This window comes from Acinonyx jubatus, chromosome D4, assembly GCF_027475565.1.
Source record: "Acinonyx jubatus isolate Ajub_Pintada_27869175 chromosome D4, VMU_Ajub_asm_v1.0, whole genome shotgun sequence".
In the NCBI taxonomy this organism is placed as follows: domain Eukaryota; kingdom Metazoa; phylum Chordata; class Mammalia; order Carnivora; family Felidae; genus Acinonyx; species Acinonyx jubatus.
The window spans coordinates 68,947,516-68,973,448 of record NC_069391.1 but is presented as its reverse complement, the minus strand read 5'-3'; the positions used below and the strand labels follow the sequence as shown (position 1 = coordinate 68,973,448).

Genomic DNA, 25,933 nt, shown 5'->3' with positions numbered 1-25,933 from the left:
GAGATACTGTATATCCAGGAGTCAGAAGAATGGCTGTGGCTGGGATGGTGCAGTGGCCATGATTCTGGGGTATATTTGAAAGGTTAAAGTGAATAGGAATCTGCAGACGGATTTGACAATTTAGCTTCTTATGACCACTGGGCAGTCAGACTCTTCTACTCAGGATGGGGCAAGTGCTAGGAAGGAGTCTGGTCTGGGAAGGAACAGAATATGGCCCCATAGAAGCCAGCAAGGGAGATCCATGCAGGCTGTCAACCCAAAGGATAGGGCAAGGCCCCGGCCGGTTGGGAGTACGGCCTAGCCATACTAGGTCATGCTAAGGTCCACTGAGGACCATACAAGGCCACTAAGGTCATTCTGGAGTAGAGTCTGTCCCCAGGGCAGCACCAGGATGGAGACTCAGGAGAAGGAGCAAGGCTGGCATGAGGACCAGAAGGAGACAGGGCAGAGCAACAGAGCAAGAAGAGAAGCCTGATCCAAAGCTCGGGCTTCAGCTTCTCAGTTCCCTCCCAGGTCAGGGCAGGATTGGCTCTAGAGTCGGGGTGAGGCTGAGCCCGTATTTAAGGGCAAAATTGTGCAGTGGTGGCAGAGGGGCTCAGGCAGGGGGACTGACAAGCCCATAGATCACAAGGGACGTTTTGTTTTTTGAACAGGGATACCCCTTCCTTTAACCGAGAAACCTAGTCTATGTTCCAATTACCAAGTGGGTCATCCTGAAAATCCGATTTATTTCTCTTTTGGCCACAGCACCTGCCCATTTTCACACTTCCTATGCTGAAGTGGAGATTTGGGAGTTAAAAAAGTCTCCAAATTGGACTTCTCTTCTAAAAGGAGACTTTTTAGAAGGCTCTTTCAAGTGGGGAAATGTTCATCTTATATGCCCTTTTAAGCTAGCAGCTATTAATTTTCAATTTTATACTGGAAATTTGCAACTCACAGAAAGAAAGGAAAAAATGTAACCCTGCTTTTATAGATCATTGTGCCCCATGCTTACTGTTTCATTAGCCACATTTAAAACGATGTGTATACTTATTTTGAGAGAGAGAGAGAGAGTAGGGGGAGGGCAGAGACAGAGGGAGAGAGAGAGAATCCCAAGCAGGTTCCGTACTCAGTGCAGAGCCCAACGTGGGGCTCTATTTCACAACTGTTGAGATCATGACCTGAGCCAAAGTCAAGAGTTAGATGCTTAACCAACTGAGCCACCCAGCGCCCCTGAAAGCACATTTTTAAGAATGGCAGCAATCTGGGGGGATGATTATGAAACAACAGCCAGAGTGGGGAAGAAACATAGACATAATCTCATCCTGTTTTATAAAAGAGGAAATAAGATCCAAGTGATGGCAGTGGCTAGTATGTACCAGATACAAAGTAAATGTTTATCCAATGAATGAAGGAAAGAAGGAAGGAACGAACTCCGGCCCTCTCTCTCTTTATCCAATACCCTCCTCACCACCAGAGAACCCTCACTAAGGCCGTGTCCTGTGCTCACTCAGAAAGGGAAGTCTGGCACCCACGTAAGTCAGGCCACCGAACATGTCAGGGGGAGTGACGCAGCACCTGCCATGCAGCTTGGCAAAGGTCTAGCCAGTGCTTGGGTGACTCACCCCGGTTTGCCAGCGTGAAAGACCAAAAGCATGTAAAAAGGCGTGTCACCACCGCAACTAGAGCACATAGATCTCACGTCTATTTTAGGAATCTGGGGTTTTGGCATGAACTGGGCTTTCAGAGTTTCAAAATCATGCCCTGCCTTTTCTTCTTTGTAGACTCATCTGGAAGATCTACAGCAGTTGTATCTGGACCTATGGGGGTGGGGGGAGGAAATATGTGCCTACTTATGAATAAATGCATATTTATTTATAAATTAGATACATATATAGCTGTCTTCATATATTATGTCCCTTATAAAAGTCACACAAATAGAAACTTTATAAGAAGGTGATAAAAGTGAAATACCAACAGAAGTCTGAATAGTTTCTTTCTCCGCCCCAGCGGGCCGTTGTACACACCCACTGCCCATGCACCCCGCTCTGGAAGCCATGTCTCTAGGACCTCAATTCACCATTAGCCAAACCAAGCAAGAGGCTGCACCCCACTGTAGATGGCATTGGACATGCATCCTAATGGACACCCCAACATCCAGCCTGCGCCCACTGACCACAGCCTCCTTTTCCTTTGCTTTTGTTTCACATTTATTACTGCTTGGTAAAATCCGGAAACTTCTGAAATTATAAAATCAATTTAGGCCATGTTACTCTTACTACTCACTGAACATATTATAATTTCCTTACACAGCTGTCTTTCTCTCTTTAACTGTGGTAACATATACCCTTCCTGCAGACACTAAAAATGTTAATACAGTCAAAACTTTAAAAGTTATGATTTTTTTAATTTTTTAATGTTTATTTTTAAGAGAGACAGAGCATTAGTTGGGGGAGGGGAAGGGAGAGACAGAGACACAGAATCCAGGCTCCAAGCTGTCAGCACAGAGCCCGACATGGGGCTCGAACTCACGAACCACGAGATCATGACCTGAGCTGAAGTCAGACACTTAACTGACTGAGCCATCCAGGCGCCCCTAAAAATTGTTTAAAAATAAAATAATCAGAGCCTCTTTTCTGAACCCTGCCCGTACTGCCCATAATATTGCCACAGACCTACCATTACAGGTCTACCTACAGGAATGGATCCAGCCTAACACTTTTTTTCTACAAAATTCTGAGTCTTAACAGAAGAGCGGGGAGGAGGGAGATTCTGTGAGATCCTGCCTCAACCTAAGCCTGGGTATCACAAAGAACATTTATTTAACACTGCCAACCCACTAACAACAACACTAGAAAACAGAACCCCATGCTGATTCTGGAATGCATCTAAAATTCAGACAATTACAGCCTCTGCTTCCTAATGACAATGGTTTAGTAATATTTTCACTTTTCCCCTCCTGCGGTTTCTTAGGGACATGATGGGAGTATTTACTTGTGTAAGTGCCAAGCCACATTTCTCTCCATCACAGACCACACTCTGGCTGTCACAACGACTCACACTTAAACTCTCCCCTGGCTCATATCCCAACCCTCAGGGGCCGTGACCGGATTACTTCATGGGACACTTGACTGACATATTTTTTTCCCACCCCAGCTGAGTCCTTTAAAGCAATTAATTATTACTACTTAAGTACAGCAGCAAAGTGCCCACTGGAGCAGGAGCTGGGATTTGGGAAATTCTGTACCGAGTGGCTTTCACTAATGAAACAAAGATCCTTAACACAGTAATGAGCAAATGAGTAATTAGAACTTGGCCCGAAGCGAGCCATTCCTTATTTAACAAATTCGACTTTAAAATCAGAATGTGATTCCCGGAAGGCAACAAGCTTCCTGCTCAAAGTCTGGGGTTTCCCCTGCAACCAGGTTCTACTAAGAATTCTGCTGGGTGTGACACACACTCTGACCATGCCTTTCCCAGTAGGGTGACACTCTCCAGTGTGCCGGAGATTTCTGAGCAGTTACTGGGGCCTGGCATACTGTGACTGAAAGCCAAAGGCTCGAACCCCCCAGCTGTACCGCCGCTCTTCTCACTGAATCACAGGTTCCTTATACTTACAGAAGTCATCTGTTTTGATAATTCATTTGATAGAATTTAAAAAGAAATGCAGTCCTTTGGTTGCTGATTCTGTTTTAGCAAAAAAAAAAAAAAAAAGCCAAGCCATCTTAGATGTGTTCGATGCCATCTAAGATCCCTGGCCCAGGAATTTGATAACCAGGACCTTACCCCGCTAGCGACTTTGGACAAACTATCTCCCCTCTCTGGGCTTTCTCATTTGTAGGATACCAAGGGGATGGGGGAAGTGCTAGATCAGGGATTGCCAAACTTCCTCTGAGGGCCCAGATAGTAAATTTGAGGCTTTGCAGGCCAAAAGGTAAAATCAAGGCTATTATGTAGGTATTTATATGGTCATCTGAAATGTAACCATTTGCTCCTGGGCCAAGAAAAAAAAAAAATAAGCGGTAGGCCAGCCATAGGCCATAGTTTGCTGATGTCTGTGAGACCATTGTCTACCTCCAAAAGCTGTGAAAAACATTCCTGTCCCCAAGTTCCCATTCACACTGTAAAAGACCTCAAGCCATATCTTAGAATTTGGCCTTGATATTAAGCAAAAGAATTGAGTTTAGAGCTAGAAAGTATTTGAGTGGTATTCAAGCCACTCTTCTTACCTTATAGACCAGAAAAATGAGGCTCCAAAAAGTGGAGCATCTTGTCAATGGTCACCTACCTGCCTGGTGGAGGTGGCAAGACCAGAGTTCATATTTCCCCATTTGTCTAAGGCGTCAATACAGAAACAGAGCAGCTACCTGAATTGCTGCTATATTTACACTGAGGAATACAGTATTTTGTAAAATAAAGTTTATGGGAATTAGCCAACTATAGACCTGAGATGATGCACACTGTTGGCATCTTGTGATGCAAAATATAAAATCCTTGCAAGATAAAACACACTTAAATCACATCAGAAACAAAGCATTTAGCTTCCTTACAGCAGGGTAAATGCTTAAAATTTCAAAGATCTCCTTCAAGTGAGCAAAACTCTTAGGAGTGCTTGAGTAGTGAGTAGATACCAGAAACTAAAGTTCCCAAGATGAAACAAACCTCAGAGAAAGGCACACAAAGGGAAGGTGAAAAGCTTTTAAGAGCTCACAAATGTGAATTTGTAGAGCTTGCTCAAGGCCCTTATCTCGTCCCCTGAGTGGTTCTTGGCATCTCTAACCCAACGGAGTGGCTGACACAAGCTGTGGTTCTTTCTTCCAGAACTCAATAGACGTGATAACAGATTCTGAATTTTGACTTTGCTAATCCACTACCGCAGTTATAAATACATCCAGAAGCTGTCCTCTGCTCTGGGAAGGCGACTAGCTCCTACAGAAGCAGGTGTGGCTGCCATATGCCTATCAGCAGTGGGAAACTGTAGGTGCCACTGAATGAAAAAGTTCAAGAGAGCCCAAAGTTGCATAGTGCTGGAATGATGCTTGAAACAGCCCTTTCAGGAGTACCTTGTTATTCAGGATATTAGTCCATGTGTCTGCATTTGTGCTAAATATGTTCCCAATTCATTTATGATATATCTTCTTGCATTGATGGTTTCGACATTAAGCAAACAAAGCAGGAATTTCAAAAACTATGCGCATGAGATGATTGCGATGGCATTAAAATGCTTTGGGAAGGAAACTGCTAACACATTAACATTGATTGTCTCTAGGAAGTGGGACAATCTGGGAGGTGATTTTTATCTGTTTTAGAACTTTGTAAATTTTCTAGATCATAATCAGTTTTATAATAAAAAATAAAAACAAACCCTGCGGCAGCGACAAGTGCAATTAGAGCTGGTGCTAATTGATCTGCCGTCACCAAGTAACAGCGACCACAGGGGGAAAGGTGGTTCCACAGGATTTATGAACAGCTCCTACTGTTTGCTGGAATACAGTATAAAAGAAATTTCAAAAAAGACCAGTGTGTCACTCCTAGTGCATATCCTGATATATGCTAAGCCAGGGGAAGAAATTACTTAACACAAGGGGGAAAATGGCAGGGAAGAAAGACACTGAAGCTATGAGAAGAGATTAAATCTGTCTGAGCCAGAGCCATGAAACCCCACAGAGGGAGAAAAGAAGGAGGAGAATTTTCATATCAGATCAGCAGGGAGGGGACCAGACCCAGTGGAGAATGGAAGAAGGAATTCATAAGCAGCATACCCATAGCAGCCTTGGGATGTTAGAGGCTTCACCGGTGATGTGACTGGTTCAACTGTGTAGTGTAAGAGTGGCTTTGCCTGGTATGATGTTGAAAGATTAGCATGTGGGGTGGAATGGATAAAACAAGACCCATCTGTATGTGCCTGTAAGAGGCTCACCTCAGATCTGATGACACATTCACACTGAAAAGTGAAGGGATGGAAAAACATTTACCATGCAAATGAAAATGAAACAAAGCTGAGGTAGCAATACTTACTTAGATCAGACAAAATAGCCTTTAAAACAAAGACCGTATAAGAGACAAGGACATTACATAATGATAAAGGGATCAATCCAACAAGAGAATATAACAATTGTAAATACCTATGCACATAATACTGGAGCACCCAAATATATAAAACAAATATTAACAGACTTAAAGAGCGAAATTTATGATAACATAATAATATTAGGGGACTTTTAATACTCCACTTACATCAATGGATAGATTATCCAGGCAGAAAATCATTAAGTGTCTTTAAATGACACATTAGACCAAATGGACATAACATATATACAGAACATTCCATCCAAAAACAAAAGAAAACACATTCTTTCCATGTGCACATGGAACATTCTCCAAAAGAGATCACATGTAGGCCACAAAACAAGTCTCAATAAATTTAAGAATATTGAAATAATACCACACATCTTTTCTGACCATAATGAAACTAGAAATCAATCAGAAGAAAGAAAACTGGAAAAAGCACAAACATGTGGAGGCTAAACAACATGACACTAAACCACCAGTAGGTCAACAAAGCAATCAAAGAAGAAATCACAAAGTGCTTGGAGATAAATGAAAATGAAAACACAACAGTCCAGGGGCGCCTGGGTGGCTCAGTCGGTTAAGCGTCCGACTTCGGCTCAGGTCATGATCTCACGGTCTGTGAGTTCGAGCCCCGCGTCAGGCTCTGTGCTGACAGCTCAGAGCCTGGAGCCTGTTTCAGATTCTGTGTCTCCCTCTCTCTCTGCCCCTCCCCTGTTCATGCTCTGTCTCTCTGTCTCAAAAATAAATAAACGTTAAAAAAAAATTAAAAAAAAAAACACAACAGTCCAAATTTTGGAAATGCAGTGAAAGCAGTTTTAGGAGGGAAATATGCAGTAATAACAGGCCTACCTCAAGAAACAAAAATCTCAAACAATCTAACTTTACACCTAAAGGAACTAGAAAAAGAACAAACAAGCCCAAGGTGAGTAGCAGGAAGGATATAATAAAGATAGAGAATAAGCAAATGAAACAGAGACTAAAAAACAATAGAAAAGGTCAACGAAACCAAGGGCTGGTTCTTTGAAAAGATACACAAAGTTGATAAATCTTTATCCAGACTTATCAAGGAAAAGAGAAAGGACCCAAATAAATAAAATTAGAAACAAAAGAGAAGTAACAACTGACACCACAGAAATATGAAGGATTATAAGAGAATACTACAAAAAAATTATATGCCAACAAATTGGACAACCTAAAAGATATGGATAAATTCCTAGAAACATACAGACTTCCAAAACTGAATCAGAAAGGAACAGAAGATCTGAACAGACTGATTACTACTAATGGTATTTAATTGGTAATCAAAAAACTACCAAAAAATAGAAGTCCAGGACCAGATGGATTCACAGGTGAATTCTGTAAAACACTGAAGGAAGAGTTTATACCTATTCTCCTGAAATTATTCAAAAAATAGAAGAGAAAGGGAAGCTTCCAGATATACTCTGTAAGGCCAGTATTAGCCTGATACAAAAACCAAACAAAGATAACACACACAAAAAAAATTATAGGCTGATATCCCTGATGAACACAGATATGAAAATCTTCAACGTAATATTAGCAAACCACATTTAACAACACTTAAAAGGGTCATTCAAAATGATCAAATGGGATTTATTCTGGGGATGCGAGGACGGTTCAATGACTCCAAATCAATCAATATGATATCCTAAGAAAATGAAGGATCAAAATCATACGATCATCTCAATAGATGCCAGAAAAAGCATTTGACAAAATTCAACATCCATTCATGATAAAAAATACTTTCGACAAAGTGGGTTTAGAGGGACTATACCTCAACATAATAAAGGCTATAAATTACAAACCCACAACTAACATCATACTCAATGGGGAAAACTGAGAACTATTCCTCTAAGGTCACCAACAAGACAAGGATGTTCACTCTTGCCACTTTTATTCAACAAAGTACTGGAAGTCCTAGCCACAGCAATCAGACAAGAAATAAAATGCATCTATATCGGTAAAGAAGAAGTTATACTGTTACTATTTGCAGATGACCTACTATGAACAGAAAAGCATAAAGACTCCACCAAAAACTACTAAAAGTAATAAATGAATTCAGTAAAGTTGCAGAATACAAAATTAATATGAAGAAACTGGGTATTAATCAGTACTAATTGGGTACTAATAGCAAAGTAGAAGAGAAATTAAGAAAACGATCCTAGTTACAACTACACCAAAAAGGAAAAACATACGTAAAGATCAATTTAACCAAAGAGGTGATAAATCTATACCCTAAAAACTATAAAACACTAATGAAAGAAACTGAAGATGACACAAGAAAATGGAAAGATATTCCATGCTCATGACTTAGAAGAATTAAAATTGTTCAAATGTCCCATTCTACCGAAAGCAATCTACAGATTCAATGCAATCCTTATCAAAAATACCAACAGCATTTTTTATAGAACTAGGACAAATAATACTAAATAATAATAAGGATTTCTGAAGCAACCTTGAGAAAGAAGAACAAAGCTGGAGTTATCACAATCCCGGGTTTTAAGATGTACTACAAAGTTGCAGTAATCAAAACAGCATGGTACTGGCATAAAAATAGTCACATAGTTCAACAGAATAGAATAGAGACCCCAGAAATAAACTCATGATTATGGTCAACTAATCTATGGCAAAGGAGACAAGAATATACAATTAGAAAAAGAGTCTCTTCAACAAATGGTATTGGGAAAAGTGGTCAGCTACATGTTAAGGAATGAAAATGGACCACATTCTTTTACCATACACAAAAATAAACTCAAAATGGATTAAAGACCTAAATGTGAGACCTGAAACCATAAAAATCCTTGAAGAGAGCACAGGCAGTAATTTCCCTGACATCAGCAATAACAACATTTTTCTAGACATGTCTTCCAAGGCAAGCAAAAGCAAAATAAACACACACAAGCAGGGACACACAGACAAAAGTGAAAATAAACTATTGGAAATACATCAAAATAAAAAGCTTCTGCGCAGTGAAGGAAACAATCAACAAAAGGAGAAGGCAATCTACTGAAGGGTAGAAGATATTTACAAATGATATATCTGATGAAAGGTTGGTATCTAAAATGTATAAAAAACTTACACAACTCAACACCCTCCCCCCAAAAAACAATCCAATTAAAAAATGGACAGAGGACCTGAATAGACATTTTTCCAAAGAAAACATCCAGATAGCCAACAGGTACATGAAAAGAACTCAACATCACTAATCATCAAGAAAGTGCAAATCAAAACCACAGTGAGCTATCACTTTACACCTGTCAGAGTGGCTAAATTCAAAAAAACAAGAAATAACAAACATTGGTGAGGATGTGAAGAAAAAGGAACTCTTGTAAACTGTTGGTGGGAATGTAAATTGGTGCAGCCACTATGGAAAACAGTATGGAAGTTCCTCAAAAAATTAAAAGTAGATATATTATATGATTCAGTAACTCCACTACTGGGTATTTACCAAGGAGAAACAAAAATGCTAATTTGAGAAAATGCATGCACCCCTATGTTTATTTTTTTAACTATTTATTTTTGACAGAGAGAGAGAGAGAGAAAGAGAGAGAGCACACACAAATGGGGGAGGGGCAGAAAGAGAGGGAGACAGAGGACCCAAAGCAGGCTCTGTGCTGACAGCAGAGAGCCCGACGCAGGGCTCGAACCCATGAACCATGAGATCATGACCTGAGCCGAAGTCAGACACTTAACCAACTGAGCCACCCAAGTGCCCCTATATCCCTATGTTTATTGCAGCATTATTTTTAATATCCAATAATAATAAAAGTATTATTTTTAATATGGAAACAAGCTAAGTGTCCACTGATGAATGGATAAGGAAGATGTGGGGCATGTGTGTGTGTGGGTGGGTATGGGTGTGGGGGTGTGTGTGGATGTGATGGAATACTATGCAGCCATAAAAAGGATGAGATTGTGCCATTTGCAACAACACGGATGGACCTAGAGGGTATTATATAAATCAGACTGAGAGGAACAAATACCATAGGACTTCGCCCCTATGTGGAATCCAAAAAAAAAAAAAAAAAGAATAAAAAAACAACAACAAAAAGCAGAATCAGACCTATAAATAGAGAACTGATGGTTGCCAGAGGGTTGGGGGAGGTATGGGCAAAACAGATGAGGGAGAGTGGGAGATACAGGCTTCCAGTTATGAAAGGAATAAGTCAGGGAATAAAAGGCACAGCATAAGGTCATGGTAATGTAATAGCATTGCACAGTGACAGATGGTAGCAACATCTGTGGTGAGCACAGCATATGCATAGACTTGTTGAGTCACTATGCTGTACACCTGAAACTAATGTAACATTGTATGTCAGCTATATTCAAATAAAAATAAGAGAAAGAAAGACCCTAAGATGGGAAAATGCAGTAGGTCCCAAAGGGCACCTGCTCTGTGCTGGGCTGAAGGGAGTGGGGTCAAGAGTACAGCATGCTTGATGATAAGGACAATATGCCTTTTAAATGCTCGGAATGCCTTCACAGATTCACAGACTTCCTAGAATTTCAATGGCATCATCATAAGCAATCTATGGTTGGGGCTGAACACTGTAAACAACCCTTGAAATGTACCCTCACCCCTCCACACACAGAGCCACATCCATGACACATGCATGCACTCGAACACACATGCACAAACACACACAGACATTTACAGGGACACACACACACAAACAGATAAATGGTGGCATGGAAGAGCTAGTATTACCACTCTCCTTAATTTCTATCTATGCTTTGGTATAGATCTATTCTCAACCATATGCAAATGCAGCTTCAAGCCACCCTCAATCCAACCACCTTGCCATCCCGAAGACACTCCTTTATAGAAATTCCGGTGTCGCCACTGTGCTTTTGTTTTGCCAGCGGGAGGGTATCAAACACTTTCAACTCTTATTTAGTTCTTTCTACCAAGGGGAAGAAAGCATGCTTCCCTGCCTGTTCATTTATGCCAGCCTGCACCACTGCTCTCGTAGGTAAGAATGATTTTCACTGGGTGTCAGTAATTGCCAGCTACCAAGTCCTGCAAGATTGTTATTCACCTTCTCTACCATAATCCAGCATTTCTATAACAAAAAGTACACTCCACAAATAAAACACACAAGCATTTTGCTGTCCACACTATGGAGACCCTACTCCATATTGAGCGTGATTTTATTCATATTAATGACTCCTTAAAATGTCATTTTTACCCACAACAATTCCTACTTACAATTTTTTCTTCTCCTGAAATTTTCAGAAGCTCTACATGGCACTTTTCAAATGGTTTGCCATTCCCATAGAAAGTTTTCCATATAGCACTCATCTACTTGGATCCTGTATCTGAGCAACTTTGGGCTAACAGTGAAAACTTTCCTGTTGCCTAGTGGTGCCTAGGAACTGGTTTTGTTTTGTCTCTACCCAGATACAGCCAACTTCAGAGCTAATCCTCCAGCTGTCATAGGAATGACTGGGGTCACACGTTTTCCCAAAGCGCCACCAGGCTAATCTGGGCAATAATGCTTTCCACAGCTGTCTTTGAGAAACATGAAATTCTAGGAAGAATAAAAAGAGCTTGTCAGACAAATGAGTGGTTATAACCCCAGAGAGTCATGATGGCAGCACAGATGCCACTGCCATGGCACCCATGTGAGACAAGGTGCCAGGACCTTCCCAGGACCTCACAGACATGGTGCCTCCAAGGGTCAGGGTTAAGAACTTCTTTCTTCTCCCAGCCCAGTTTTTAAAAAATTCCTAGCCAGACAACTCCTGTAACAGAACTCAGGCTGCCAGCCTTGACCTGTTCATGGATCCAGTTCCAAAATGTGTGATTTGAAACTCCCCCGAATCAGAATCTGAACCACTCTACCGAGTTGGGGAATAGTGAGGTCCACTCTCCACACCATGTTTGAAGCTCAACAAAGCAATGCACAGTATATAACTCTCTCAATGACTCCAATATCCAAACGGAATCATTTTTGCCATGGACTCCCAGTGTGATACTGACACGTCACTTAAGCCTTCCTATGCCTCTACAGTCTCATCATTAAAGAGACTGAACTGTTCACTCTGAGTCTCAAAAACAAGGGCAGAACCTGGACAGGAGTCCGTGGGCTGCTCACCTGCCATGTAAGCAGTGACCCCGTGTTGACAACTCTACCACTTGACTAGCGTGGATGCACTGCTTCCTCCCTAGTCCCACTCTCTCTGCCTCAGTTCAGCCCTTGTTTATTTATTTTCTGGGCTTTTGCTATGGTTCCTGTGTGGTCTCTGTGCCTCCAAACCTGAGATTCTCAACCAGGGAGCAAATGTGTTCCCCATGGAAATCTGACAAAACCTGGAAACATTTTTGGTTGTTGAGATAGGTGGGATACAACAGGCATCTACTGGGTAAAAGCAAAGGATGCTGCTAACCATCCTACAATGTTCAGGACAGTGCCCAACAAAAAATTACCCAGATTAAAAGGTCAATGGTGCTGATGTTTGAAAAACTCTGCTTCGGCCATACCTGCCTCTAATCTGTCCTCTCTACACCACAAATGATATAAAACACAATTCTAATCAGGTCATTCCCACACCTGAAATCCTCCAGGGCCTCCCAAGTGCCCTCGGATTAAAGTCGAAGCTCTCCAGGCAAGTCATAGAGACCCATCATGATCTGATCCTTTCTTAACTTTCTAACCTGCCTTTCGCTTTATCCCCTGATCTTTCTTCCCCAAAGCAATCAATGCAGCCAGACCAGATCACTCACAATTCCCTCTGCCTGTCAGTCTCACCCACCCCATTCCTTGGCCTACCAATTTTATGTCAGACACTCTAAATGGACTAGAAGGCAACAAGACACTCTCCAGGTAGTATGAGGCACTGATCTCTCATGAGGCATGTAGAAAAGTGAGTGCACTTTCAATCTGCAGAGGCAGAACCTACTCGTCACCTCTGTGATTCTGCTTCAGATTCCCCAACAGGCTGTGAGCCTTCAGGAAGACAGTGTCTTCATCTTTATAGGCTACAGTAACCTGCACATGCTAAGTGTGGTCTACCAGTTGTATCTGTTGTATTTATCATAGATGCTGCATTAAGGAATGAATGAATTCCTAGCTTCTTTCAATTTGGCTGTTGCTCAGGCATAAAAAGCACTGAACTATTAAAATACAAAGATGAAACTAAATTAATCACACTGTATATGCCAAGAAAGTCCATTCACAAAGGTGGAAACATCTTTGTTTAAAGCTGTGTTCTCTGTGTCTCTTCTCTTTATATACCAGAGAAATACAAATCTGTCAAATAAGTATTTATCCCTATGGATTGTCTAAATCCCATTGCCTGATACTCAAAGACAAGATACCCAGAGCAGAATCAGACTCTAAAATAGTAACTGAGAAATAATGGTATCAAGAACACAGAACTAGGTTCACTGTGAGGAATCATAACTTTGAATTTCATGGTACCTAAAATGATTTTGCTTTCTTTCTCTAGATTGAGAAGGTCATTCCATCTACTGGACATTTAACAATACTGTCATTTTTACTTCTCTTCCTTTTAAGTTCATTCTATATCCTGGAGATTGATAGGGTTTGCCTGAGCTTCAAAATCCAGATGTCTCATAAGGAGACTGTCTAATAAAAAAATTTTTATTAGACATTTATAGAGTCATTTTGGACTTTTAAAGAGAGCAACCTATCAGTTTGACTTTATAGCTGGTGAAAGAACTTAAGATTCTTCTTTAAAATAACTGGAAAAAATTGAAAAAGTAGCTTATGGATTCTTATCTCACATCATGTACATTTGTATTTTTATTGCAGTTAATTGTAATGTATGTGTCTCTTGTCCACGGTGTTCACGTTAAAGACAAGGTTAGGATTTAGCAGTGGAACCTCCTTATGGAAAATGGAGCAAAATGGAGGTTTTTAATTGAATGGGGGCAAAGGATCCAGGGGAAAGCTTTCCCAGCTCCTTATTATATCCTTGGAGAGACTCCTGGGGCCACAGTGGCCTGACTTCCATATTCCTGATGGAACCTTTATTCCCATCTAGGTTTCCATCTTTGTAGACAAGGCAGTCAAAACTCCAGGCTTGGATTGTTCCTTTTCCCTTCCTCTTCCCCATTCAACTTTGGAATAATCATGACCTCCAGCAAAAGCGATTTCCAGGTATGTGAGAGTGTAGGGGTCCAGGGCAAGCCGCCCAAATGTACTACGGTGCATATTAATTACTTTGAATTGAAGTTACTTGGGAAAAAAAACAGTGCAAGGACACTCAGACCCTCCTCTGTCCCCCAGAAAGCAGGAAACACATCTCCCATATGAAAAATACCTTCCCTGAATTGGAAGTAAAACAACATTCTTATCACCGAGAAAGGGACTTTGGAGCCAAGAAAGCTATAGAAACAAACCCTGTTATTTTTTTCCAAACTACTACAACCTCAGCCTAAATTCTGCTTAGAATTCCCTAATTAAAGCTCCCAAACACCTGTTTTCTTTATCCTATCAATACCTCACAGATTTATTATCTCTTTGTCTAAAATGTATATATAGGGGTGCCTGGGTGACTCAGTCAGTTAAGCGTCCGACTTGAGCTCAGGTCATGATCTTATGGTTGGTGAGTTCAAGCCCCACCTTGGGCTCTCTGCTGTCAGCAAAGAGTCTGCTTTGAACTTTCTATCTCCCTCTCTCTCTGCTCCTCCCCCGCTGGCTTCCTCTCTCTCTCTCTCTCTCTCTCTCTCTCTCTCTCTCTCTCTCCCCCCTCTCAAAAATAAACATTTAAAAATTAATAAATAAACCGTATACAAAGTGCCTCTCCTGATCACTTATTTAGGTCTCAACTTCATTTTGGGGCCTCTGTGCATATGTAATAAAACTTCAGGGTTTTTTTTCTCCCATTAATTTGTCTTACATAATTTAAATCTTAGCCCAGATGAAAGACCTTGAAGGGGAAGAATTTTTCCTTCTCTACAAGAGGAAGCCCAGAAGAACATCACTGGTGATCAGAAGTGAAAGCTGCTTTTATTTCACTTGAAAACCATACGAAAACAGAGAGGGTGCTGGAAAATGTAGACAGGCACCATGGCCTGAGAGATCCTTGGGCTAAGACAACTCATTTAGCATGGAACTTCCAGGGTTAGTTAAGACAGAGTACAGGCCATTATTATAACAAAGACATTCTCCTTATCATCATCTTGTGGCTCAGCTAGGTCCCCTAAGGCCCCATCCTTCCTATTTTGTGTGCTTTCCTTCCATGTGGAATCTGGGGCCATCCAGTTATCTGGTTCTCCTTCTCACCATTAAACTTGCTTACAGGTAAAAGATTTACTAAAATTATTTACACTTCAGTGTCAAGTAGCCACTGCTACCTCTCCCAAGAGTATTTGTATCCCAAGCCACACTCTTATTACAGGCAGAAGAGTTTTCCCCTATGGACAGAATCCTTGAAATGAAGCTGCAGGTTTAGGTGATCTTTTGGGGACAGAGAGACCTGCCCTCTTGAAGCTGCTCAGTATCCTAATTTTAAATGATGAAACCCAAGCCACTTAATGTTAGGGAAAAGCATGTTATGTTTGTGTTCAGGCTTCCGTAACTTTATTTTGTGTGTATTTGAAAATACACTGAAATTAGCATGTAAGATTTGCCTCACCAGGCATCTACAGCAAGCAGTGTGGGGAGATTCTTCTCTGAAGTAAGTAAAGTCCTTAAAACCAAAAAATTAAAAGAGAAAAAATAAAAAGCCTAGACACACACATATTATAGTCCTTAAAAATACAACTTTTGAGTTGAAGTGGACCATACATATTTTAGCTTGTATCAAAACTATCAGAGAAAGGCCTACAGAAAAGGGAATATAAGTATGAAGAAATATTGAGGCAGAACAGAATGACCAATATAGAGACACTTATGGAGATTTCTTTACAACCATTAATTTGATTATGATTATAATAAAAACTTACCATCCAGGAAAACTTTGTACAGTGATGGAAATGTTCTTGGTCTGACCTTTCCAAGATGGTAGCCATTAGCCACATGCGGCTATACTACTCATTGGAAATGCAGCTAATGTGCCTAGAACTGAATTTTTAATTTTAACAAATTTAAACAGGTTTCAAACAGCCACACATTGCTACTGGCTACCATGCTGGAGAGTGGGGGTCTAACACCATTACTGCTTTAACACATAATTTTTAGGAATACTTTGTATCTGTGAACTTTCTCTGGGAGAAACTAATAAGACTCTCAATATAATGCAGACTTCCAGCTGCAAACAGTTTATTTACTAGAAACAATTCATGACTCACTCCATCCCCTACCCTAACCATTGCCCAGGTATCCAGGATGGGTGCCTTCTCATCCCTTCAGGGTAAGGCTGCAGTGCCAGCTTCCGGAAGGAAGGGTACTTACCCTCGCCCAATGGAAGCTCCTCTTCCTGCTCACTGGGGGAAGGCAGCAGGGGCTGCAGGGGCTCCATGTTAATGATGAGCTGTTTGTTCAAAGAGTGGGAACTTCGGCTCTGAGTAATGTTGGCTCTGAAAACAGACACACGCCAGGGTGTTGGTTTCTGTTGCAAACACCAGACCCTCCATCTCAGTCAGCTACCAAGGTTGGGAATGGTCTCTGGACTCACACAATGGATTAGGCCAGTGGTAAAGGCAACATAACACTTAGGATGCACCAAACTTTTTAACCTTAAGGTCCTGACAAAATGTCCTTGTGTTCTAATGCAACACAGTGACTGAAAATGTACTTCCCCATATGTTACCAGATTTGGGCATGCAAGGTGACAGCATGGGCATTGATAAAGACATGGGAGGCAGGTGTCACTGAACTAGATATGCAGAAAAGTAAATGAAGGTGGGGACTTCTGGGTGGCTCAGTTGGTTCAGCATCTGACTCTTGGTTTCAGCTCAGGTCATGATCTCACAGTTTCGTGGGTTCAAGCCCCACATTGGACTCTGCACTGACAGTGTGAATCTTGCTTGGGATTCTCTCTCTCTCTCTCTCTCTCTCTCTCTCCCTCTCCATCTCCCTCACTTGTGCTGTCATTCTCAAAAATGAATAAATTTTAAAAATTTTTTAAAAAAGAAAAGCGAATGAAAGGCATGGCTCAAAGTAATTTAACAACCACCAAAAAAAACCAAAAATGAAGACAGAACCCTGCCAGACAGATGGTACAGGAGTTCTACGGCTTTAAGCAACCTTGCTGTTGCTGGATGTCTAACATTTAATATCAGTGTTTAATACTCCCATTTGAATTCACACCCCTCTCATCAGCCAGGCACAGAAGCTCTTTTTTCATTTTGAAAGGAGCAGACACGTGTCATTGACTGCAATGGGCAGCAGATGGCAAAGAAAATGTACAAGTGTCTTGTCAAGACTACTGGCTGATAGCAGGAAGCCTGTCTACACTGCCTGCTGCAGGGAGACCAGCTGTCTGCCCTGTCATACAGGGAAATGGGGCATCTCTGGTGGGGCATCACCTTTCCCTCCTCATGTTTCCTCTCCAAACCAAAAGCCACCCATCTTCAAAGATGATATCAAATGTCTCCTACCTCTTGATGCCCCCTTGGATGGCTCTCACAACACATAATCATTCATATTCTCATTCTCTCTCTCTCTCTCTCTCTCTCTCTCTCTCTCTCTCTCTCTCTCACACACACACACACACACACACACACACACACACACACACACTGCTCTCCCTTCTTTCACATCTCATGGCACTTGCCACTTCCATCTCTCTGTAATTATTGGTGTACTAATCAGCCCCACCTTGACAAGTGCCTTAAGGTCAGAGACAGATCTAACCATCCTGGTGTGCCTTACAGTGCCTCCCGAGACATCTTACTAAGGGCTGTTCATGTTGGAAACTGGCGTAAATTGAATGCAATCCTGGCTTGACATAAGCTGCCATTTCAGATTGGCATGGGTGTTCCCTGGCTGGTAAGGGGACTGCCTTATAACTCAGGCATTTCTATTTGGCACAGGACAGGAAAGGAGAAGAATCTAGCAGCATCTAGAGTAAAAAGCCCTCCACAGCTGGCACTGGCTGGAAAAATAAAATTATGAGGACTTGCTTAACCATGGAGTCCTGTCCTTCATTATTTCACTCTACAATCACTTATTCTGCAGTTGATATATATGTAGTGGATGGTCTGCCACATTCTGGTGAGCCATGGTCCTTGCCTTATGTAACTCACTCTTTAGAACTATGATTTTAAACATTTTAACTGAGACCCACATTAAGAAATATAACTTAGGGGTGCCTGGTGGCTCAGTCAGTTGAGTGTCCGACTTGGGCTCAGGTCATGATCTCATGGTTTGTGAGTTCGAGCCCCACATTAGGCTTGCTGCTATCAGAGTGAAGCCCGCTTCGGATCCTCTGTCCCTGTCTCTCTCTGCACCTCCCCCATTCATTTTCTCTCTCTCTCTCTCTCTCTCTCTCTCTAAAAAATGAGTAAACATTAAAAAAAGAAATATCTTTTATATCATTTTTCTGTACACACTCACAGAAAGACATACAGGTAAAGTGAATGTTTTGTGCAACAATAGTAACTCTTGTTATGTTTGATTCACTTTTCTCCCCCCATTCTATTTCATTTTTTTTAAAGTGCTGGTCTGTTTTCATTTCATGACTCATCAATGCGCTACAGCCACAGTTGGAAAAATATGTATCTCATGGACGAGACTGATGGCCAAGGATTCCCCAGGAACATTAAGGAGGGGCACCTGACCCTGCGGTGGCTGAGGGGAGAGCCAGGAAGGACCTCCCAGGGGAAGAGATGCCTGTGGCACATCCCAGCAAGCATGGTGGGATTGACAGGGCAAGAAGTGAAGACAGGGATTCCTTGCAGGGAGAAGGAAGGAAGGAAAGAGTAACAAGGGACATTAAAATCTACCATGAGCAGTTCCATCTTTTATTGTGATGGGTCCTCAGATTTTGAGCTTTCATGGGATTTCCTCTGGCCCTGTGGCCTTCAAAACTCTGATTCTGGCTCTGCGAAGCACCTGTTGCCATGTTTGTGTGGACCATGAAGCTTTCTGACCTCAGAAAAGCCCATTCCCCATTGTTGCACAAACTCTGAATTGCTCTGCCCACCTCTGACCACCCACGCCGGCTGACTGGCAGCATTTCCATCCCCCAGAAATTACCACATATCATCAAGAAGGACCTGTAGCGAGTACAGAGGGCTCCACAGCAGCCCCCCTCCCAACATTCTTCAGTTGAAGTTGTAAAGCATCCTGCCATCTGCCCCCTACCGACACTGTAATGTCTGGGCAATTGCCTGGGACAGGTTGAAGTCACTGAGAGTGACCTCACAGGTGTGAGCCTGTAGGGCACTGGCTGCTCAGGAGGATGCTGACTCAGGGCCCATACTCACAGGCTTCTGCTGCCAAACTGTAGCGGAGTCCTATGGCCAGGGTCAGGGAGGTTAGGGTCTGTCTGCTACAGTTGATTACAACCCTGAGACTCTCCAGTTCTATGATTCAGAGAGGAACACTGCCTCCGTGATAAATGCAAAAATCAGATAAACCCAAAGGTGAGACCCAAACTAGAGGTCTCCCTAGAGCACAAAGAATCCAGGGTTCCAGACCATGGTGCTGGGCAGTCGGGCAGCTAGAGGGTTAGCTTAAGCAAAATTAGAATCAAAATGCATGTCTCCCACCCTTTGTCTCCCAACTCTTGTAGACTACAGGCTACCTTTTTATACCTCTCTTCTTGCAACCTTTTGGAAGGTGCCAACTGATCCTGGTTTCATTTAAAGCAAGAGCCCTAGGGGCACCTGCATGGCTCCAGTCAGTTAAGTGTCTGGCTTCAGCTCAGGTCATGTTCTCACAGTTCATGGGTTCGAGCTCCGCATCAGGCTCTGCACTAACAGTGTGGTGCTACTTGGGATTCTCTCTGTGCCCCTCCTCCACTTATTCTCTCTCTCTCTCTCTCAATAAATAAATAAATTAATTAATTAAAAAACTTAAAAGAAAATAAAGCAAGAGTCTGCCAGCATAGTTATACTAATAATGAATATAATACCAGAATTTGATGGCCCCTTTTATAGTTTACAGAACAGTTTTATTTATTTTTTTAACATTTATTTTTTGAGAGACAGAGTGAGACAGAGCACAAGTAGGGTACAGGCAGAGAGAGAGGGGGACACAGAATCCGAAGCAGGCTTTACGCTCTGAGCTGTCAGCACAGAGCCCAACATGGGGCTCGAACTCATGGACCATGAGATCATGACCTGAGCCAAAGTTGGCCGCCCAACTAACTGAGCCACCAGGCGCCCCTACAAATCAGTTTTATACACTTTACCATACTTGTTTTCCTCAGTGTACCTGTAAGACAGGCAAGAAAAGTACCATATTCACAGATGAGGACACTGAGACCTGGTGAACTTATCGAACTTGACTAAAGACACTTAGACATGCAGACTCAGATGACCTGATCCCCAGTCCAGAGGTTCTGCTGTGCTCCGCACTGCCTTTCTGCACCTTCTGCATGATTTATCCTACAATGCCCCAGAGAGGACTCTGTTCACTACTGCTAATGTCCTGCTCTCTGGCTAAATGAGGTTCTGCTGTGTCGGGCAGTCTTCTAAAACATACGCCAATATCCCAGTTAGTTCCCACCCTACCCTCCCACTTGATCTCCTGATGCAACAGCTTCTCTGGCTAGAGTCTTCCCAAGCCAGCTGAGGGTCTGTACCATGTTTCCCATTCTCAGAATCCACCCATCAACGGATTCTGCAAAATGACTGACCCCCTTTGCAGCCCACTCATGTGTGTACTTAGCACAGAACAGTTTTTCAATGAAACGATCACTAGGAATTCTATCAAGGTAGAAAGGTTTCTTTGGAAGCTGCAAGTATATTCTAAGATTGGCTTCAAAAATTGATGGCATAAACTCAAGCAACTAACATAAGGCTTGTGGAATCTTCCAGCAGTTCTTGTGGTGGAGGAAGTGGTGTTGGCCTGTCACCAAAACTCCATCTGAAAAAGCTTTAATGAGGACACATCTGTCAAATTCTAGCTGCCCATCTTTGGAGGAGAGACAAGAATAATAACATCACCAATTCATGTGTGTATGGCACTTTATAATTTTTAAAGCACTTTATTTTAATGCCCATAACAAAGCCTAGATGTTGGGCAAAGTAATATTCTGAATCTCATTTTACAGATGAGTAAAGTGATGATCAGAGAAGTTAAGAGATTTACCCAAGACCACACAGCTTGTAAGCAATACAACCAAGATGAGATCCCGTTCATGACCCCTAGACAGGTGCTCATTTCAGGTCCAAATGCTGCCTCTATGTGTCCCCTGGTGGTGGCTACTATGCCCAGGGGGCTCACACTTCCTTCTGCCTCACTGGGCCCCTGACATGGATGGGTGATTCTCACCAAGTAATCAGCCCAGGAGAGCTTTGCTTGGGGATCTTGCCATCAGCAAAGATCAGTGAGCTATCATGAGAGTTAGCTTTCTCTCTCTTTTTTTTTTTTTGAAAAAAAAACAAAAAAAAAATCCCAAGACAGTATCCTCAGTCTGTCTCTGCTGCCTCTCTCTAAACACACACACATCAGAAAAAGGAGTAGTCCATGAACTTGTCATTCTTTGAAGAGTACAATCTCAGGCGTGAGGGAAGACAACCAAATGAAGGCTTACCGTCACCATTCTAACTAAAGGAGTGGGCATCTCTGAACACAGCCAGAGAAAGAATTCATTACTATACTCTCACTTTTGACAGCCACATCAAAGAAGCCAAAATAATTTAAAAATAATTGTTGAAGAGAAACAATTTCCTACCATGCAAATGGCTACTAGGAAGAAATGAGAAGTTGCTACTGAGAGTGGTATATCTCCATGGCTCCGATCACACTATTGCCTCCCAGGAGGCCAAGGTCCCCAGAGCAGCACCTTGGACAGATCTCAGGTCTCAGAAAATTGCAGGCATGCCGTTGTCACCCCACACTCCTGGTTCATACATTCATTCAACAAGTATGCATTGACCTCTACTGTGAGCCAAGTGCTGTCTGTGTTAGGTGCTGGGTGATATGTAGATGACCAAAACAGACACAAGCCTTTTCCTCCCACATCTTGCTTTGTAACATTACTTTAAACAAATTCCTCCCTGTATTGTCAGAGATTCGAGAGACACTGCCAAAGCTGAGGACCAGAGACGTGTCCTGAGGATGTGAGCTCAACAGACTTTCACATACACATAAAAGGGGTCAGTGTAAGGGAAAGAAATAGCATGTGAACCAGTATCTTAAGGGCCTATAGGTCCTTGTTTGCAGTAACATCCTGGGGGATTTTAGAAGATTCCAGAAAAGGGAAACTATAAATTGACTGATGCCTCATTTCCATCTCCCCTGGTGGTTCAGTCCACTACAGGAGAAGATTCTCACTGTGGTCACTCTACTCCCTTCACTCCTACATCCTGGCTATTCAAAGTGTGGTCCATGAACCAGCCACATGGCCATCACCTAGGACTCAATGGAAATGCCAGATTCATGAATGAGAATCTGACTTTAACAAGATCCATAGGTGATTCCTGTCAAAGTTAAGGCTTGAGAAGCCATAATGTAGGAATCCTTGATTTCCATAAGTAATGCAAACATCAATTAAAAAGAGAAAATTTTTTTTCAAATTATTTCTGATCTCATTAACCAGCTATATATGGTAACTATGGGATTCTTGGAAAGTCTTAACTATTTGGAATATGTCTCTCTGAAAGTACCTTGTTAAAAACAGTTTCCTTCTTTGTGTTTGTGCTATCAAGAGAACTCCCCGGCATCAAGTATTTCTTCTTCTTCTTTTTTTTTTTTTTTTAAGATCAAACACTCATACTTCAAGCTACAAGAACAAAACCCAAGCTGAGCCCCTGGGGTGGTTCTGCCTCCCAGCTTCTAAGAGAATGCCAGAGGTTTCCTGGGCAGAGGCGGGAGGGGGGGCAAATGCTACAAAGAAAATAATGTGGGCTTAGGTATGCCACAAAAAAAATTTATGACCTCAGATAAATCATTTAACTTCTCCAAGACTCAAGTTCCCTTGTCTATAAAATAGAAGCATCAAATTAGGTGATGCTTAAGGTCATTTCTGGCCCAAAGAATCTAGAAAAGTTCAAATAATACATTTTATCATTTCCTCTTTTTCACTTCTGCTTCACTGAGTAACCATAATTTACAGTAGAAGAGGGAATATACAGACTATTTTAAAATAAATACAAATAAAAGACTAGTGTTGTCAATGGGTAGGCTGTAAGACTTGCACAGTTTTGTGCTAAGGTGCCCCCAGCCAAGGCGTCCCAGCTTCCCTAGCCTGACAGCTTTCTCCTGCTTCTCAAAGCAGGGAAGACCACTTCTGCTGACATGCCCATGACAGCTTCCCACTGAGTCACCCAAACCAGGAATGAATCATTCTCTACACACGTCTGCATGGGATCTTGTGCCAACTGTAGTTCTGCTCCCCTGCGTGGGAGAGAAGTGCTATCTGGAGGCCCGTGCCAGGCTGGCTCAGCCACACTTCCAAGAGACCAGCAACCCAGGGAATAAGGCAAGAGGCAGCCAGCTCACTGGGTCATGCTGGAAATAGAGGAGACTGGGCAAATCTGAGGATAATCCCTTATGCTCCTCCAAGCAGGCTCCTTGGAGCCTCCTCCAAGTCTGAAGAGGGGGAAGGAACAGGTGCCAACCAGTATGTAGGAATCTCCTGAAAAACATAACCTAGGATGACCTAGGTCATTTGCCTTCAAAATGGGGAGTGTCATGGCGAAAATGTCCAGCTTTATGTATTTAGCATGTTTGAGGCTTCGTGTGCAATGGTTCGTGTACCATGGTGGTATGAAGTCCAACATGACCAAGGGAATATTTAATTCCTAAGAATCGGAGATATTACCACATTAATGAAGATGCATACCCTTGAACTGCTAATCACTAAGTTCCTCATTTCTGTGAGTGACCTCTGGGGGTAAGGAGCCCTAGGAGAGATGAGCACCCTTGCCTTCCTCGTGTGAAATAGCCTAGAAGTTGGGCCAATGGGGACTGGCCATGTCTGGTGAACAGAGGCAGGAACAGAGAGCAGCTCTAAGAGGACAGGTCGGCAGACTCAGCCAAGAGGTGACACTGCTGTGCCTCACACACACCGGTCATGTTCGCTCCGGGCCCAATCAAGCCGACGACTCCCCACAGAGCAAGGAACTCAGAACAGCGTCAAGCTGTACCCACACTGTGGCCCTGTCAAGTCTGCCCCCGAGAGGCTGCCAGGATGACGAGGGTATTGTGCCTGGAACAAGATGTGCCCAAAAGGACACTGGCACAGGCAGCTGGTACCCTTATGCCCTTTCCTGTTATAGAGGAACTGGCAAAGCAAGCTTTGAAATCCTTTTGTCCATCCCAGAAGCCTCTCAGAGCCCTGAGGGCCACCCACTCACCTGTGCACCTCCGGAGGCTCCCTCTGGATTTTGGAGCTGGCCTCCACCACCTCTTTGGCAACTTTACCACTGCAAAAGACAAACACAATGTCTGTGCACAGACACTCAGAGCAGAAGGGGAGGGGTGTGCACATGTGTTTGTTTTTTTTTTTTAACTTCCCAACAGTCGGATCCACTCTAGAAATCCATGCTTTTTTTTCCCTCTACACGAGAAGTTACTATGGAATTTGAGGGGGCCCCATGAGTGTAAGACATGAGTAGAGTGTAAAGGGAGAACCAAAACAGGGGGATAAGTCAAAGCGCCCTGATTTACAAGCAAAATATTCAAAAAGTAAATGGTTGCTTCCTCCCCAACCCATCACCAATATGGAACTATGGGTACCCACCTATATCGAAATCTACTTCCTTTGAAAAATATCTTGCTGCTTGACACAGTCTTGATCTGACTGGATTTCGCATACCTTTGAAAAGAAGCGAAACAGAAGTGGTAGTGATATTGGCAAATCCAAGTGAGACATGCTATAAAGTGCAGTACTTGGGTATTTTGGACTATAAGAAATGCATGCTGTTGGATGATTCAGCACGTGCACACAGGCACACACACCTGAAAGAGAAGTTCCACCAAAAGACAGTTACCTTCACTATGGGTATTGTACTCTGTTATCTCTCTTCATTCTTTCTAAATCCTAGTGATGGCCCACATATGGTTTCATAATCCATTATTGGATCATGACCTGCAGACCGGACCAGGTAATACTGATGAGCCAAAGGGCAGGGCTAGGTGGGTGATGGGGATTAAGGAGGGCACTTGTTGGGAGGAGCACTGGGTGTTGTATGTAAGTGATGAATCACTGAATTCTATCCTGAAACCAATATTGCACGTATGTGAACTAAAATTTAAATTAAAAAAAAAAGGAGGGGATTCTTTCTCAATTTCCAGTGGAAAGATATGGAGAAGACGCATTATGTCTCATGGTGTCAAGTTCCCGGTTGCCAGGGCACTTTCTTGCCTGTGCCTGAACCAACGCTACAACAGAAAACAGCTTCCCAGTGACACAGGTCACTCGCCATGTCACAAAGAACCCACCTACTGTGTACTGCCTGAAAGACGACCCAAGGGCCTATGTCACCGTGGAAATGGTCACTGGCTTGAATATTCTCTGGTTAAGTCACCATGACCCAGTGCCCTTTAAAAGAACCCAGGCTGGTAGATGACTAAGATACACGCGGAACAAGAAGCCGAGCCAAGCACTGATTCAGCAGCTCTGAGAACACCGTAAACACACGTGTAAACACGAACAAAACCACAGCATTCTGGAAAACGATGAGAACATGGGCTGCCTGGAGTACACACACAGGGCACTAAATTGCTATGACAGCTAAACTGCCTCTCCATCAATCACTTTAAGCCTCATGCAACTAAATCCAAATTAGAAAGAATGGTCTGCAAGAGTTCAGGACCACTTAAAACACTGAGAG

General features: G+C 42.5%; 1 protein-coding gene across 2 annotated transcripts in view; it reads right to left on the bottom strand.

Moving 5' to 3' along the window:
• Positions 1-25,933, bottom strand: part of FRMD3 (FERM domain containing 3) — a 307,451-nt gene that overhangs the window by 52,152 nt on the left and 229,366 nt on the right. For both annotated transcript variants that reach the window (XM_027048214.2, XM_015076284.3), the window contains exons 11-13: positions 24,841-24,915; positions 24,455-24,523; positions 16,434-16,558 (exon numbers count right to left, since the gene is read on the bottom strand). In XM_027048214.2, coding sequence (XP_026904015.1) covers positions 16,434-16,558; positions 24,455-24,523; positions 24,841-24,915 — 269 coding nt within the window. The remainder of the gene's footprint in view (positions 1-16,433; positions 16,559-24,454; positions 24,524-24,840; positions 24,916-25,933) is intronic.